Source organism: Opisthocomus hoazin, chromosome 25 (assembly GCF_030867145.1).
Source record: "Opisthocomus hoazin isolate bOpiHoa1 chromosome 25, bOpiHoa1.hap1, whole genome shotgun sequence".
NCBI lineage: Eukaryota > Metazoa > Chordata > Aves > Opisthocomiformes > Opisthocomidae > Opisthocomus > Opisthocomus hoazin.
In genome coordinates this window covers 5,415,837-5,431,457 of record NC_134438.1, presented here as the reverse complement: position 1 = coordinate 5,431,457, position 15,621 = coordinate 5,415,837, and the positions used below count along the sequence as shown (strand labels likewise).

The 15,621-nt window shown below is 44.9% G+C and overlaps 1 protein-coding gene across 2 annotated transcripts; it reads left to right on the top strand.

Annotated features, from left to right (window-relative positions):
- The first annotated feature begins 3,100 nt into the window (after positions 1-3,100).
- On the top strand, positions 3,101-14,910 carry LRIF1 (ligand dependent nuclear receptor interacting factor 1). Of its 2 annotated transcripts, XM_075442736.1 has the most exons (4): positions 3,101-3,167; positions 8,777-10,292; positions 11,774-12,052; positions 13,368-14,910. In XM_075442736.1, exons 1-4 carry the CDS (start codon positions 3,103-3,105, stop codon positions 13,833-13,835), a joined length of 2,328 nt encoding a protein of 775 aa, XP_075298851.1. In that variant the 5' UTR covers positions 3,101-3,102; the 3' UTR covers positions 13,836-14,910. The 2 variants fall into 2 exon arrangements, with proteins under 2 accessions (XP_075298851.1, XP_075298852.1); XM_075442737.1 differs by lacking the exon at positions 11,774-12,052.
- The last annotated feature ends 711 nt before the right edge of the window (positions 14,911-15,621 follow it).

The window sequence follows — 15,621 nt, the reverse complement described above, 5'->3', positions numbered from 1 at the left end:
CAATGATATGGATTATGGGGCAGAGTGTACTTCAGCAAATTTGAAGATGACAGAAAACTCGGAGGAGTGGGTGATAGAATGCTTTGGGTTGGAAGAGACCTTTAGAGGTCATCTAGTCCAACCCTCTTGCAGTGAGCAGTGACATCTACCACTCAATCAGGTTGCTCAGAGCCCGTCCAACCTGACCTTGAATGTTTCCAGGGATGGGACATCTCCCACATCTCTGGGAAACCTGTGCCAGGGTTTCACCATTCCCATTGTAAAAAATTTGTTCCTTATATCCAGTCTAAATCTCCCCTCTTTTAGTTTAACACCATCACCCCTTGTCCTATCGCTACAGGCCCTGCTAAAAAGCCTGTTCCCATCTTTCTCAGAAGCCCCCTTTAAGTACCACCAGGCTGCTCTAAGGTCTCCCAGCAGCATTCTCTTCCCCAGGCTGCCCAGCCCCAACTCTCCCAGCCTTTCCTCCCAGCAGAGGGGTTCCAGCCCTTGCATCATTGCTGGGGCCTCCTCTGGCCCTGCTCCAACAGCTCCAGGTCTGTCCTGTGCTGAGGGCTCCAGAGCTGGACGCAGGGCTCCCAGGGGGGGTCTCACCAGAGCAGGGCAGAGGGTCAGAACCCCCCCCCCCTTGCCTTGTGCCCACGATGCTGGGGATGCAGCCCAGGGCACAGTTGGACTTCTGAGCTGCCAGCGGCCATTGCTGGTTCCTGGACAGCTTTTTGTCCATCAGTTCCCCCAGGTCCTTCTCGGCAGGGCTGCTCTCCATCCCTTCATCCCCCAGCCTGTATTGATAGCAGGGTTTGCCCCAACCCGGGTGCAGGACCTTGCACTTGACCTTTCTGAACCTCATGAGGTTCACACAGGCTCACCTCTCCAGTTTCTCCAGGTCTCTTTGAATGATACCTCGTCCTTCGGGTGTGTCAACTGCACCACTCAGCTTGGTGTCATCTGCAAGCTTGCTGAGGGTGCACTTGATTTCGCTGTCTACATCATGGATGAAAATATTAAACAGCACTGGTCCCAGTACAGACCCCTGAGGGACACCACTTAGCACTGAGCTCCATCTGGGCATCAAGCCGTTGACCACTACTCAGAAGTACTGGTAGATATATCTGACGCTTGTGCTGCCATGCTGAGCGACCTCAACAGGCTGGAGAAATGGACCAAGAGGAACCTTGTGAAGTTCAACAAGGAGGAGTGCAAAGTCCTGCACCTGGGGAAGAAAATCCCCTGCAACAGCATGTGCTGACGCCACCTGGCTGGAAAGTAGCCTGGCAAAAAAGGACCTTGGGGTCCTGGTGGACACCAGGCTGAACATGAAGCCAGCCAGGTGCCCTTGCTGCACTGAAGGTGAGTGGTATCCTGAGTTGCGTTAGATGAAGTATTGCCAGCAGGTCGAGGGAGGTGATCCTTCCCCTCTCTCTACTCAGCACTGGTGAGGCCACACCTGCAGTCCTGTGTCCAGTTCTGGGCTCTCTAGTACAAGAGAGACACACTAGAAAGAGTCCAGTAATGAGCCATGAAGACAACGAAGGGACTGGAGCATCCCTCCTATGAGGAAAGACTGAGAGAGCTGGGACTGTTTAGCCTGGAGAAGAGAAAGCTCAGGGGAATCTTATTAATGTGTGCAAATACCTGGAGAGAGGAAAGATGACAGTGCCAGGCTCTCGCCAGTGGTGCCCAGTGCCAGGACAAGGGACAATGAGCACAAACTGGAACACAGGAGGTTCCCTCTGAGCATTAGGAAACACTTTTCTGTTGTGAGGTTGATGGAAAACTGGCACAGGTTGCCCAGGGAGGTTGTGGAGTCTCCATCCTTAGAGATATTAAAAAAAATGTCTGGACACAGTCCAGGGAAATTGTCTCTGGGTTGCCCTGTTTGAGCAGGGGGCTTGAATCAGATGATCTGCAGAGGTCCCTTCCAACCTTGGCCATTCTGTGACTCTCTGATTCTGTGACTTGACAGCAGAAACCAGCAATGGTCTCACTCGCTGGTTTTGAGCAGAAGAGTCATGCTGGGGGCGACAGCAGTCTGGACATCGCACAGCATCCCAGCATGGCAGGGGTTGGAAGGGCCCTCTGTGGGTCACCCAGTCCAACCCCCTGCCGAAGCAGGGGCACCCAGAGCAGGCTGTACAGCACTGCATCCAGGCAGGTCTTGAATATCTCCAGAGAAGGAGACTCCACAGCCTCCCTGGCAGCCTGGGCCAGGACTCTGTCACCCTCAGAGGGAAGAAGTTCTTCCTCATCCTCAGCTGGAACTTCCTCTGCTTCAGTTTGTGCCCGTTGCCCCTTGTCCTGTTGCTGGGCACCACTGCAAAGAGTCTGGCCCCGTCCTCCTGACCCCCTCCCCCCCGCAGATATTTAAGGGCATTTCTAAGGTCCCCTCTCAGCCTTCTCTTCTCCAGGCTGAACAAGCCCAGCTCCCTCAGCCTCTCCTCGTAGGAGAGATGCTCCAGTCCCCTCCTCATCCTCGTAGCCCTCCGCTAGACTCCCTCCACTAGCTCCTCAACGTACGTGCTCTCCGAGGAAGGTGCCATGGCTGTCGGGGCTGAGGAGCGCCTTGGCTGAATGTGTGAGGGTGGGCGTGGCGGCCAGGCTCTCTGTGGGGAAAGGCCTGGACCTCCTGCCTGGGCTGGGCCCCAGCGCTGGAGCTGCCCTGGGCCTGGTGCCTCAGCCCCATCCCTCACCCGGGCCCTCGAGGGGGTGAAAGTCGGCTGTTTCCCCCTCAAAACCGGCCAAGCAGGAAGCAGTCCCTCACCGCTGCCAACCACTTCCGGCGGCCACCGGAAGCGCCGCCGCCAGTTGCTGCGCCATTTGCGGCCGCCCGGTGGCGCCGCGCTCCACTTCCTCCATCTCCCGGAAGTCGCCCGGCCGGAAGTGGCCGCCGATTGGCGGTGGAGCGGCGCCCGCGAGCGGCAGGGCGCCGCGTCGGCCAGCTCGGGCGGGGAGGCGGGACCGGGCGGAAGTGACGCCCTGCCCGCGCCCCCCCCCCCCCCCCCCCCCCCCCACTCCTCCCGCCCGCCGCCGTCCCCCTGCCGGTGCCGCGCTCGCGCCCCCCGCGGCGGGGGCAGCCGCCCTTCCCCCCTCCGCCGCCCCGCCATGTCCAGCCGCCCGCCAGGGGCCCCGCCGAGCCGAGAGGAGCGGCCGGGCAACGCCGCGCAGTTGTGAGTACCGGGCGGCGCGGGGCGGCGCGGGCCGGCCCGGCGGGCGGCTCCTCGGCAGACGGGCCCGCCGCTCTCCCGGACGGCTCGGGAGCGCCCGGCACGGCCGAGCAGGGAGAGAGACCCGCCAGGTACGGACCCGCCGCCCTCCCTCCCACCCTCGACGGGGCCCCGCCCTGCGCCTCGGGGCCCAGAGGGGGGCGAAGCGGCGGCGCGGGAGTCGCCCGGTTCTGCTGTCGGCTCGGTGTCGGGGCGGTGGTCCGGCCCTTCCGGCGGTGGAGGGGGCGAGGCCGAAGCGGAGGGCGCGGGCGGGGGAAGTGGGTGGAGGCCGGCCCCCTCCCACCTCTTCACGCCTCCGCCCCTGCACGTGGTGCGCTCACCTGGTGCGGCGTCGCTGGCTCCATCGCTGCCAGGGGTTGGTGTTTGCGGGAGAGCGGCGAAGCCCCGCTGCTGTTGGGATGGTGCCGGAGGCAGCCAGGAAAGGGGGACAGGGAAGAGGGGCGCGCGAGACGGGGATTTAACCCTTCGCAGCGGCGGAACAGCTTTGCACCAGCCTGTTAACTCAACCGCAGCAGAATCACGCGAGTGTAGACCCGGCGTGAGGTGGGTGATAACGGCTCTGATCACACCAAGGAAAGTTTCTCGGCTGCCTGAGCCTCCATGTTTGCATTCCTGCTTTAAACTGGCCGGAGCTCAGCAGGGGCCACCTGCTCGAGTCGCGGTTTGGCTCCGGGTGCGTTTTGCCTGTCTCTCCGGAGATCTCGGGTTGCTGCGTCTGTTCGGTGGAGAGTTTCGGGGGGGGCTCTTTGGAGCCACGGGGTTGCTGTGGCCGTGGGATGCGTCTTTGGTGCTGTTGGCGTTGTCTGCAGTTCTGCAGAGGTTTTGTGGCTGAAGGAGGACCTGGTCACTCATCGGGAGAGCTGTGGTTTGTAATAAAGCTCAGGAACCATTTCCCAGAATTTAGCACATCCTAGAGTAATTATCCGTACTGCCATTGTTGAAAGTTTCTGCTTTACGGTAAAACCCCAAGCTGTTAGGAATGGCTTGGGCCTCAATTCTGGACAGGATTCTTAGCTTTGTATGCAAACTCAACATCAATTTCCCATTTTCCTTCAGGTAATAAAATAAAAAAATATTTTGTTAAAATATTTAGGTAATACCTGGATGGGATATGGCTGTATAAAATAAATACAGACTACAATCAATTAATTTCACTTTGTCCCTAAGTGTACGTTTCCAATTTATAGTAAATGTTATTTTGCTGCTTTCTGGATTCAATGCCTTAAAACAAGTGAAGTTGGTTCTCTGAAGTTTGTAGTGGCTTGTAGTCCCCATTTGATTTATTCACATTCGTAGAAGATGAAAGTTGTCTCTAAAGTAGTAGCTGGGAGTGAAGGCAGACTAAGAAGTAGCTTGCTTCTGTGGAAAGGGAGTGTTTCTTCTGACAACTTGGAAGCAGAATGGAAGCTTGAGCAAGTCTTTCTGTCTTCATTATCTCCACTGATACATTTTTTTTTTTAGACGGCATGATGGTGATTTCTGTTGCAGTAATGTGTTGGGATGCCCTGGTGGTTGCAATGGATTCGTTGAGTGGGTTTTATTTACTGGAAGTATTCTAAGGGTGTTTGTGCTAATGCAAACATTAGGAACAGAAAATGAATTTTTAAATACTCAGTATTTTGTTATTTGAGCCTGCTACTTAATAAGAGCAATAAACAATATGGGATGAGACCTTGAGACAATAAAATTGGTGTGCCTGATCATGTAAGTGAAGAAAACAGGAATTCTGTTTCAACTGAGGGAAACGTATGCTATTCTTCTTTCTATTTGTCTAGCTTGATAGAAATAAATGAATAAATAAATCTTCCTGTTTCTTTCTGTTATATCTGCTTTCGTAGCTTGCTTAGTGCCGTTTCCGTTGTTGTTTGGGAAGCTTTCAATATTGCCATGCAGACTCTTTACCTAAAGAAATAATGCCCTTTTTCAGTCAAGAAAAATGTCGTTTAGTTGACAGTTCTCTCTCGGAATGTCACAGAGCTGTTTTGGTTTTTTTTATAGAAAGCCAGCTACCTGAATTTGGTGGTGACGTTAGAGAAGATTCCTACCAGTCCACCACTTTTTTTTTTCTTTCATGAGCTTATTGTCCCCCAGTTCTGTTCAGGGATCTGCCTCGTGTTCAGGACTTGGGCCATGCTAAAGTACGGAAGTATTTCTAAGTGTTAATAGGCGAGATGTGAGGAGGTTTGTATTTGTGGGGTAGGGAACTGAATGAGGATGAAGAGGAGAAAGAAAACTACTCCAGTCATTATGGGAAAAATCCCTAAGTACAACTTGGCGTGGTTTACAGAATTCCTATTGGTTTTTTTTTTTTAGGAAAAGAAATGAGCTTGTTCTTAAACTAAATTAATCTGACACTCTTTTAAGGGGGATACTGTTGGAAAGATTTTTCCACTCTGCTTAAGGGATTCTTAAAACGTAACTTCAAAGAAACAATGGCCTGCAGAGTGAATGAAAATAGCTTTTTGCTCTCCTCTTCGTCACTCAATAATGTGTGAAAAAGCTGAAAATGCTTTATTTTATTTTGGTAACATGAAACGTCAGTCCTGGTTATTTCTTTGTATCACCTGGAAGAGTCTTTAGTCGTGTGAGATAAAGATGGTGAAGCATTTTCCACTTGTATCTGAAACAGCAAAAGTGATCAAAAAGTTTGGCAATGACATCTTTCCTTCCTCTGTCATAGATGTTTGAGTAAATAGATGTGAATAAAACTTCTCAATATCTCATGTGAACCCTTCCTTTCCTTCTTTCTTGTCTATCTTTTAGCTTTTTGTAATTCTGCAGTCCTGTAAGTACCTGCTATGTATTTCAAGTAAAAGAGTGTTATTTTCCAGAAAACTAATTTTGGGGTTCCTTGCGCTTTTTGCATTGAGTGTGAAGATAAAAAGTTGCAGTTGTCTTCCGTAATCATGAAGAGCAGAGTGATCTGGAGTTCAGACAAACTGTATTTTTTTAAAGCAGGTTTCTTCCTTAGCCTGCTTAAAATATTCTGTTTGTAGCACAGTGTCAAAACCATTTTTTTTAAGTCCTTCGAGAGGGAGGTGAAGAGTGACTCAAGGTGGAAATGAGAAGAGTGGAGGTCAGCACTGGAAGCCAGCGTTGCCGCTGAAGAAAGTATTAATGCAAATGCATCCTCTATCTCATCTCTCTCTTTCTCTCCCCGTTCTTCTTACTTCCTCTCTCTTTTGTGCTCCCTCTCTTCTTGCCCAAAAGTTAGAGGTGTCCCCTTGCTTTGACAGGTGTAGGAGCGTGCCTCTTTGGAGGTTTCTTCTGCCGTTTGATGCCTATTTGCAGTGCTAGTTAGTTTGAGTGGAGGTAAGCGCCTGTTTGCTCTGTAAAAGCTGTAGTGGTTCAGCATTTCCGTGTCTGTGGAACTGGCTGAAAATTTCTTTCTGAATTTGCCTTTGGAATGTTAATTCTTGTATGTAGAAGAGAAGAAAAAGTTGAAACTGTAGATCACAGGGCTATTAAAGAAGCACTGAGAGATTCAAAGCATATAACAGATCCAGATGCCAAAAGTTGCCCAGGAGCTCAACGCTGGTTGTCGTAATTCCACATCACTGGTAGTGCTAGGAGGTTTAAAGTGGCTCCAAATATGAGTCTTTTCTGCTTTAATTAAGTTCAAACATACAAATATTTCTAGCTGCTCTTTGTTTAAGCGAAAATACTTCTGTAAGATCGTTACCCTTCAGTGTCAACTGTTATTTCTGATTTCAGAACGTCCAAGTCCATTTTATTACTAAAACCTCTGATGGCAGCTTCTGGTAGGAACCATGTGGTGCATTGCCCATGCTTTCATTTTCAGTACGTTATTTTTGAAACGAAAGTATTGCAGAATTTCCTGCCCACTGCACTGATAAATCATATAAATGTCTGCTTTCTCACACATTATGCCTAGAAATGAGGCATTGCACCAAAATATTGGATGTGGGACTAAATTCCAAGGTTACAGTGAGGAAAGCTCTACATGTCTAAAGCCTTGGTGTTTTAGACAGACAATAGCATGCTTATTTATGTCGACCACCAAGGGAAACGTGACCCTGTCAGACTGTAGCAGGAACTGTCCAACTCTGGGAGTGAAGAGCATCCTTTTGACTTCTCACTTGATGGGAATGGGCAGTGCCTTGACTGACTTCTTGAGCAGCTACAACGGTGGGACGCATGAATGGTATCTCCTAGTCACTCTGTTCCAAGCTGAGTTGGAAGCCCAAACTGTAACACTTCACTGCCAGAAAAAGTGCAAGTGTTTCAGAACTACTAGACAGTAAACAGAACACAATACCGCTGTCAACTGGGACTGGGAAATAATCTCATGTCCATGTTCTTAATGCCTGTATTGATGTGGGAAGTCAATGGGACAGAGCTAGAATGCTCTTGGTGACTGAAAGTGGAGTTGGCGGCTTTGTCTTTTGATCATTCTGGATCTGATGTCAAGATCATGAAACGTACTTCCAGTTCATTTGGTCTCTTCTTTACTAATGAGGGAAACTGTTTTGATCATATATGTCTCAACATGTCGTGTTGCTTCTGCAGTGCTTTGGGCATTAAATTGTTCTTCTGAGAGCCAAACAGTTCTTTGAGAAAGGTGCCTGCATTCGGGCAAACTTACTTGAAGTGGGGAAGATTCGCTGTTTTGCAATGGACTTGAACAATCTTGGCACTTGAAGCAGTCACAAATAACTTTTGGTTTGACAAGGTTCTGTCTGTCTGTCTGCTGTTTTGGGTTCCTATCTTCACCTGCAAAAAAAATCTGTATTTACTCTTCACAGTTCACTGGTGGTGTTTCCATGTATTCCTTCTCATTTTTGAAGCCTTTTCCTTCCTAGACTTAGACTTCTGTTCTCATAAATGTATGTACCTTGATAGCATTTGAAGATGACCACCTTTGTAGTCTATATTTGCCTAAAGAATGAGCAGGCATGTGAGATGTAGGCATATGAGTTGGTCACCCTGCATCCTATGCCACAAAATAGATGTATTCTGCATCTTAATTTCTTTTTTGTATATATGTGTCTGAAGTAATTTCTGGTTCCATCTCGCCGTGCAACTAATCTGCCTGTGTTTTCCTGAAGCTTTCCTGAGATTAGTACTTCAGAGCACTAAGTAGGGTTATTAATAGTAACAGGGAGATGGAAAAGCAGAAAATATGGGTTCTCTGTGAAATATGGAAAGAATGTTTTTCTTTTTCAGAGTGAAAGGCCCTGTAAGTAGAAAAGGGGGATAACATACGGTGTTTTCTTGGGTCTTTTAACTTATTTTATCTGAAAAGGATGCCATTTCTTGCTGTTCTGTGATGTAAAAGTTGGACATTATTTTCAGATAATCTGTGGTATTCTGAAATGCTAACTCCAAATGTACACTGAGTAGACCAGTATGATTTTTGCCAGTGAAGTTCTTGAAGATTAGAGCTGGCATTTTTCAGTAGTTAGTCTGCTTCTAAGGTATAGCAGCACTGGGTATACAATTCACTGATGCACATTAATTAAAATATCTATGCTGTGTTCACTTATGCTATCTTTCATTTTTCTTTTCTCTTTTTTCTTTGTTTTGTTAAGCATTGCAGGCTGTATGTACCGAGTAGTTCAGACGACAGGACCAGATGGAAAAAACCTTCTGAAATTACTTCCAGTTTCTAAATCTTCTGGAAGCTTTGTGCCAATAGTTCAGTCTTCAGCCATGCCAAATAATTCTAAAGCGAATATTTCTAGTCCAGTCCATCTTACTTTTAAGACACAGCTTACCAATACTACTGCACCTTCATCTGTTAAAATACCTGTTTTTCAGTCTCCTAATCCTGGAAAGATTATTCTTACAAGGACATCAGACAAACAGGAAAGTGCTAGGGGAGATTCTGAAAAAGAAGTCTTAGTTCCCAAATCAGCTGCTAACGTCCAGAGCAGCTGTGTTTCAGTTGATAGACTGTCTTTGCAGAACATTGCTGTAACAAGTTCATCTAACCAGAGTAACACCGCATACATGTTGGTAAACACCACAAGTCTTCCAGCTGCTATGAAGTCTTCAGTACTGCCCTCTGGCCACCACCTCCAGATACCAGCTGATGCAGAAGTGAAATCTGTCCCAGCTTCTTTTTTGCCACCTGCAATACAGCAAAAAATACTTGCAGCTGCAGCGACTAATGTGTCTGGAGGAGCTGATGGTACAAAAATGCCAACTGTTATTTACGTGTCACCAGTGAACACAGTGAAAACAGTACTTCCCAAGCGTTTGCAAACCATTTGCCCAAAACCTGCCCCAGAAGTTTCAAAAACATTAATAATGACAGCTACACAAGAGGGAAATTGTTCTTCTCCTGAGGCAGTAACATCTGATGGTCAGCAGTACCAGCAAACTCCGATGAAATGGATTGTGCAAGAAACTCCACAGTCATCAGCGCCTTGCCTTATTCCTGTAAAGTCATCAAATAATGTGGCTTCCAAGATCTTGAAAACCTTGTCAGACATGAAGAATGTAGAAGCTAACTCTGCAAATATTTTACCTCTCTGTTCTAGTGGTCCTGGTGGAAGCCAAACAAAAATCACATCTATTAAAGATAATGCTCTGGTCATGTACAATGGGAAAGTCTACTTGTTGACCAAAAGAGGCTCTGATGTTCTGTCAGCCCAAGCTGACAAACAAGCATCTTCCTCTTCTGATGCTTCACTTAAAAAGGAGACATCCAAGCTAATTGATTCTACTGCAGTCAATAAAATAACGAATAAAGTAGTGAATCTGGTATTGTCAAAAAGCAAAGGAATGGTGCTGTCTCAGAAGGATCCAAAAACGGGTACAAACTCAAAAAATTCTTCACCAACTGGCTTAAGAAATGACTTAAAATCTGCACCTGCAGTTCTGGTGACACCAAGTGCTAATCAGCATAATTCCACTGTAAACCAGAGAAAGAGTTTGCCATTCACCGGGAGCATTTCAAATGGAGTGACCCCTATTACAGCAGTAGGGACACAGGAAAATGTATGCCAAAATGGCAAAGAAAAGATTCATTCCCCCAAAGCAGCAAGTGCTGTTTTACCTCAGTCTAAGGAAGAGCGTGCTTTCAGTGAAGACTGGCAAAAGGTAACTTTCTCCAATAAACATGCCCATCTCAGTCTCTGCTAAATTGTTATATGGTCCTGGTTCTATTTGAATAAAATGACTATTAATAAGTTCACAGATTTTTTGTAACCAGGTATCTTGTCACTGGAAGTGCTGGTCTAAAGTGTAGTTCTATTCAAAAAATGATCCTTTTTTTTTTTCAGTAAGATTGCATAAAGAAAAGAAAGGGGCATGGGAAAGATGACTATTTGTTTCTTCACAAGATAAATTGTAGGTAACAACGGAAGCTTTAGGGAAGTTGTTCATTGAGCTCTGTGAGCTGTCTGCTTTCTAATGTTGATGACACATTCTCACAGCACAGCCATTGGCTGTGTTGTAGGTGTGGTGTAAGGTAGAGGAGTTTACAGCTACACAAGAGGAAGACAAGGTGGAAGAGCAGCATTTGTCATCCAGAGACAAACTCTGGTGTTGCACTACGTCAGATCCAGCCTCCGCTAGCTCAGACAGCCGGAGGCAGAAGCTGCATTTCCTCCCTTTCATGCCATGATGGGGAGAGATCCACCTCCTTTGACTCACAGTTTCATGTCAGGCAGAAGAAACTCTTGAGATCTTTAATGGCTTTCCCCAAAATTACCCATGAAGGATGGTGGGTCAAGTTTTCAGCTGCTCAAGAGGCCGGAATGAATTTGCCTCCAGATAAAAAAAAATGATACTGAAGCTAGTTTATACTTGCTTTTATTGACCAGGCAGAAGAGAAATGTCAGCTAAGCATATTTGGCAAATTTTAGACATTTAATAATTGCAACAGACTGTAGGGCCTCTTTTTCGATTGTTCCTCACCTGAGAAAATGGTTAAAATAAGATTTTTTTTTCTTCTTCAGCACTTTGTGATGCGAAGTGTCAGCATTCTCATTTACTGTAACCTCTGTGAAAAACATTGTATCAAATGTTTGCTGCTTTTAGTCCTTAAATTTGCAAGCCCATGGATTGCCAGACGTACTGATGGGAGATTGAACTTGAAGATCAGAAACAGCTCCAGTTACAATGAGGTTACATATGAGAGATGGCCAATAGTGCTTTGTTAGTACTATCAACCACAATGCAAATATGAAATGCATTCAACAGTCTGAAAGTGACACTGTAAAGACACTATCTGATCTTCCGTCATCTTCGTTACTTTGAAGTTTTAGAACAGGTTATTCCCTTACTGCTTCTTATACTTCTGTGGTTTACTAGTTGGACTGTGCATTTATGGATGTTCCACAACATACGTGGGGTTTTAAATAACTAACAAGACTGTTAGACCTATGATAATATGTATATAATTTCCCAAAATTGGCTTACCTGTGTTTTAACACAGGTAACTCTTGGAGAACGGCAGACAAAACAAATGTTCACCTGTCTTTTTAGTAGCTAGTTTTTAGTTTATATGTGTGGAGAGAGAAGGAGAGGGAGAGTGAGAGAGTATGATTGATGGCACTCTCACTGTTTCTGTATTTCAGATCCAGTGTGAAAAGATGGATTCACCAGGAAAGGTGATTCAAATCAAACACCAAGAGAAGCCATTTTGGAAACAATACTTGGAATTAAGGAAAAAATTTGGTCTCTCTAAGCAGGAGAGGGTGTACCTTAAGAGAATACCATTAAGGGCCTCCTGTGAGAAACCAGAAGAAAGGGTTTGTTCCAGTAACAACTTGAAAAGGAAAAATGATTCTTGCAGTTCATCATCGTTAGATGTGGAAATAACAAATCAACATCAGGAATGTATTAAAGAGGAAAAGGTATCTTGAAGTATTTCCATGCTAAAATGTGAATTGCAGCACATTCAGAAAGCAGCATACGTATAGTCAACACTGAACTGCATGGTTATTTGAACCCTCCCACCTCTGGATTCGTCAGGGCAAGTCAGAAATTGTTACAGTCCCTGTGAGAATTGTTCTAGAACTTGTTTGTGTTCTGCAGCAAAGCTGGGTGATTTTAGTTGACCTGAGTACCATCTAAGTCTTCTTATCCTCCTTTCTGGGTTCCACTGGAGGAAATTCAAAGGACAAATGCTTTGAGGAAGACTGGACCCTCTAATGGCAGCTGAACAGTCAAAGGGATAGTCTTTACTGGAACAGAAACCATACCTCTGTATCCTGATTTATATATAACCTTCTGCAAACAATTCTGTTTATCCAATAGTGCAATGGTTATAAGCAGAGTAATAGAAGAATGGTTTCTTGTGAGGCTTTACCCCTGAGTTTGAAATCAGTCAAGTGCCATTATTTCAAGGCACTTCAGTCACTCACATGACTAGGTGTGGCTGACTTCCGAAGAAAGGTACCCACTTAGTCTTGTGTGGTTTTATTAAAACAAATTTCCTTGTGTACCTGTCTAACCTCTAGAGTTACAAATGTCTTTGTAAACTCAGTCCTTTGACATTGGCTAGGAGCTTGCTTGGGTGCTTCTGGAAAGGTACCCTTGGTGTAAGGACTTCCATCTTAAAGTATTAAAATGATTTTGTCCATCCAAAGTAGTCCTGTTCAGCCACAATGTTCTAAATTTTCTTTTGTATGATTCTACTCTACCCAGTCAAAGGCTTTCTCAGGTTGTAATAATTCTGTGTTCAGAGTCCTGCTTTGAGCAGACCTGCTGGCTGCTCTTCGTGAACTACATTAACATTTAAATAATAAAGCAGCTGGGAGGAGTGCAGTCTTGGAATGGACGTTATTGCTAATGTTGAGCTTTTTGGAAATGTAAGCATGAAGAATTCTGCTACGTTTTGAATTTTCCTGTCAAGTTAGATATAAAATTTTTGTCTTACACTACAGTTAAAGAACTTAAGCAGCAACAGGAGATGATAGCTATGCATAGGAAAGGCAGAAGCGCACTGTTGACTAAGGAAGGAGTTCAGTGTTCTGGGATTGTTAACTGTGAATCTTTGCTATAAAAATATGGAATTATGTTTGCTCAAATTGCTAAAAGAAACATCTTCCATATACTAAGAGGCTTGCAACGAATAACTTGTAATTTGTGCTTAGTGAACTGTGATGTTATAATGTAGAATGATGCTCAGTTTAACAGAAATACATTTTATGTTTCTTGACTGTACAGATAATTGTGGATCTGGAAGAGGATTTGACTAAGAAAAGAAAAATAAAATCCTTACCACTGTCAGACAGTGGAAAGAGAAGGAGAACTTCAGTCAAGTCAACCACAAGTTCAAGTTGGGAAGATACTGGCTCAAGTTCCAGTGTAGTTAACAGAAGTGTTTCACCTCCACCAGTATCATTGCAGCAAAGTGTTTCCACAGACTTCGTTACGTCGCCTCTAGGGGGTGACTCTGAGCAAGACCCCTACTCTCAATATAGTGACATTACAGACTCAAGTATTCCAGTTTTAGTGTCTTGTGAAGATGATACTTCAGTTCCTGAAGATTCTTTCAGAGATGATGCTTTCCCTTTGACTCCCCCAGACTTGGATGAAACAATACGGGATGAAAAAATAAACCGACTTAAACAGCTCTTAAGAGAACGAGAAGCGGCGCTTGAAGAGATGCGTAGGAAAATGCAGCAAAGCTGAAATACTGAAGCTGGTGGTATGGACCATATTCTTCATTTCAGTGACTTCAAGAAGTTGTTCTGTATTTAAACAAACATGAATTTTTCTGGTAGCTGGAAGATCTTAATGAGATTTACAATATATCTGTACTTAGGAAAGTATAGGTTTCTTGTTAACGACCAGAAGTAAAAGACTTGGACCATCAAATTCTGCTTCTGGGACATTATATGGATCAAAGAACACAGAAGATAGGCATTTTTATTAGTGTATTCTCCATATTTTGAATTGAGGGGTTTCTGTATTAGTCCTAGCAAATAAACTTTCCCACTTTGGAATTCCATGGACTATCTCTAGGAAACTGAATGTAAATTGCAAATCCCAATTGTAGACATTTTTCTGTTTTCCTAATGTTTTGTAGTGCATGACAACTTTTGTGAATTCCTGAGAACTGTCAATTGTCATAACAGGTCAATGGTCAGTGTTTAATAAATGCTATTTAAGTGATCTGGGAATTAGACTTTAGGCAGTAAGAATGCAGATATTTATACAAAACTTTTGCAGATGTGAACACATAAGCAGTAGAAACCCCTGCTGACAGTTATCTCGATACATGTCTCTTACCGTTATTATTGTAAGCCTTTATAAGGCCTCTGCCAGCTGCGCAGTGTTGAAGTTTGGTTGTGGGGTTATTTTTGAGGGGGGGAGGTGTATTTTTTCTAAACAGAATTCTCTTGAATTTGTTGAACTTGTTAAAGCAAAAAAGGCATATTTCTTTACCCAGGGGTGGTATCTTTAATAATTCTTGATGAGTATCTTTTCCATTAATTTGTTCAGTCGTTATTTCAACATGTCTCTTGCTAGATTCATTTGATGCTAACTTAGTTTGGCATTGTAGGAGAGAATGTACGCTCAAACTGTCTTTGCCGTCATAATTTTTGTAGATCTTTGTAGTCTATTTTCCCAGCATATTCTGTCATGTGTTGTGTGGACGTCTTTCACTACTTTGTGTTGTCCATGTCATTGAATCTTGTAAGGCCCTTCTGCAGGTCTTCAGTCTTTACTGTTACAGCCATAAATAACTATTTTGCCAATGGAATTTGTCATTGTTTTTTTTCTTGGTTATATTCAACATCACTGATCCCTGAGGAACTTCACTGCTAATTTCTGTTCATGGGAGACTTTGCTACTATTCTTACTTTCTATACGTTAATCAAATTTTCATCTGCAAGGCTTTTCTGTATTACCATGTGGATGCCTAGTGTATGTATAGGGTTTTGGCAAAGGATGTTGCTTTGGAGATAAATCTTCGGCAAGCCTAGTGGACTGTGTCAGCCCCATATTCCTTATTAATATGCCTCTTGACAGCATCAAAACCTCAAGTGGATTAGAGAGGCAGGACAGGCTTTTACAAGGTAAGAAAAAGATGGTGCCTGCTCTGAATAGCTTGGGATAGACCAAGGGTAGGAGAAGATGATACACCAAACGCACAACGGTGGGTGATGAAGGAAGGTATATAATGGAACTAAACTCTTTAATAATTGAGATTACTGTAAAAGAGGTAAGTGCCTGTGATAGAGCAAGCAAGTAAGGGTGATACTATGGGCATCCATGGGTTGACTGTGTGTGGAGTAAGTGTTTTGGGGCAGAATCACAGAATCACAGAATAGTAGAAAAACTATAGTAGAAATCCCATAGGAAGCAGACACCTAATGAAGGGCTGATACACAGTAAAGAGAATGATGTGAATGAACTGGGCTTCATAACCTATTTTATGCAGCCCACATATCACAGACCCAGGAGCATGTGC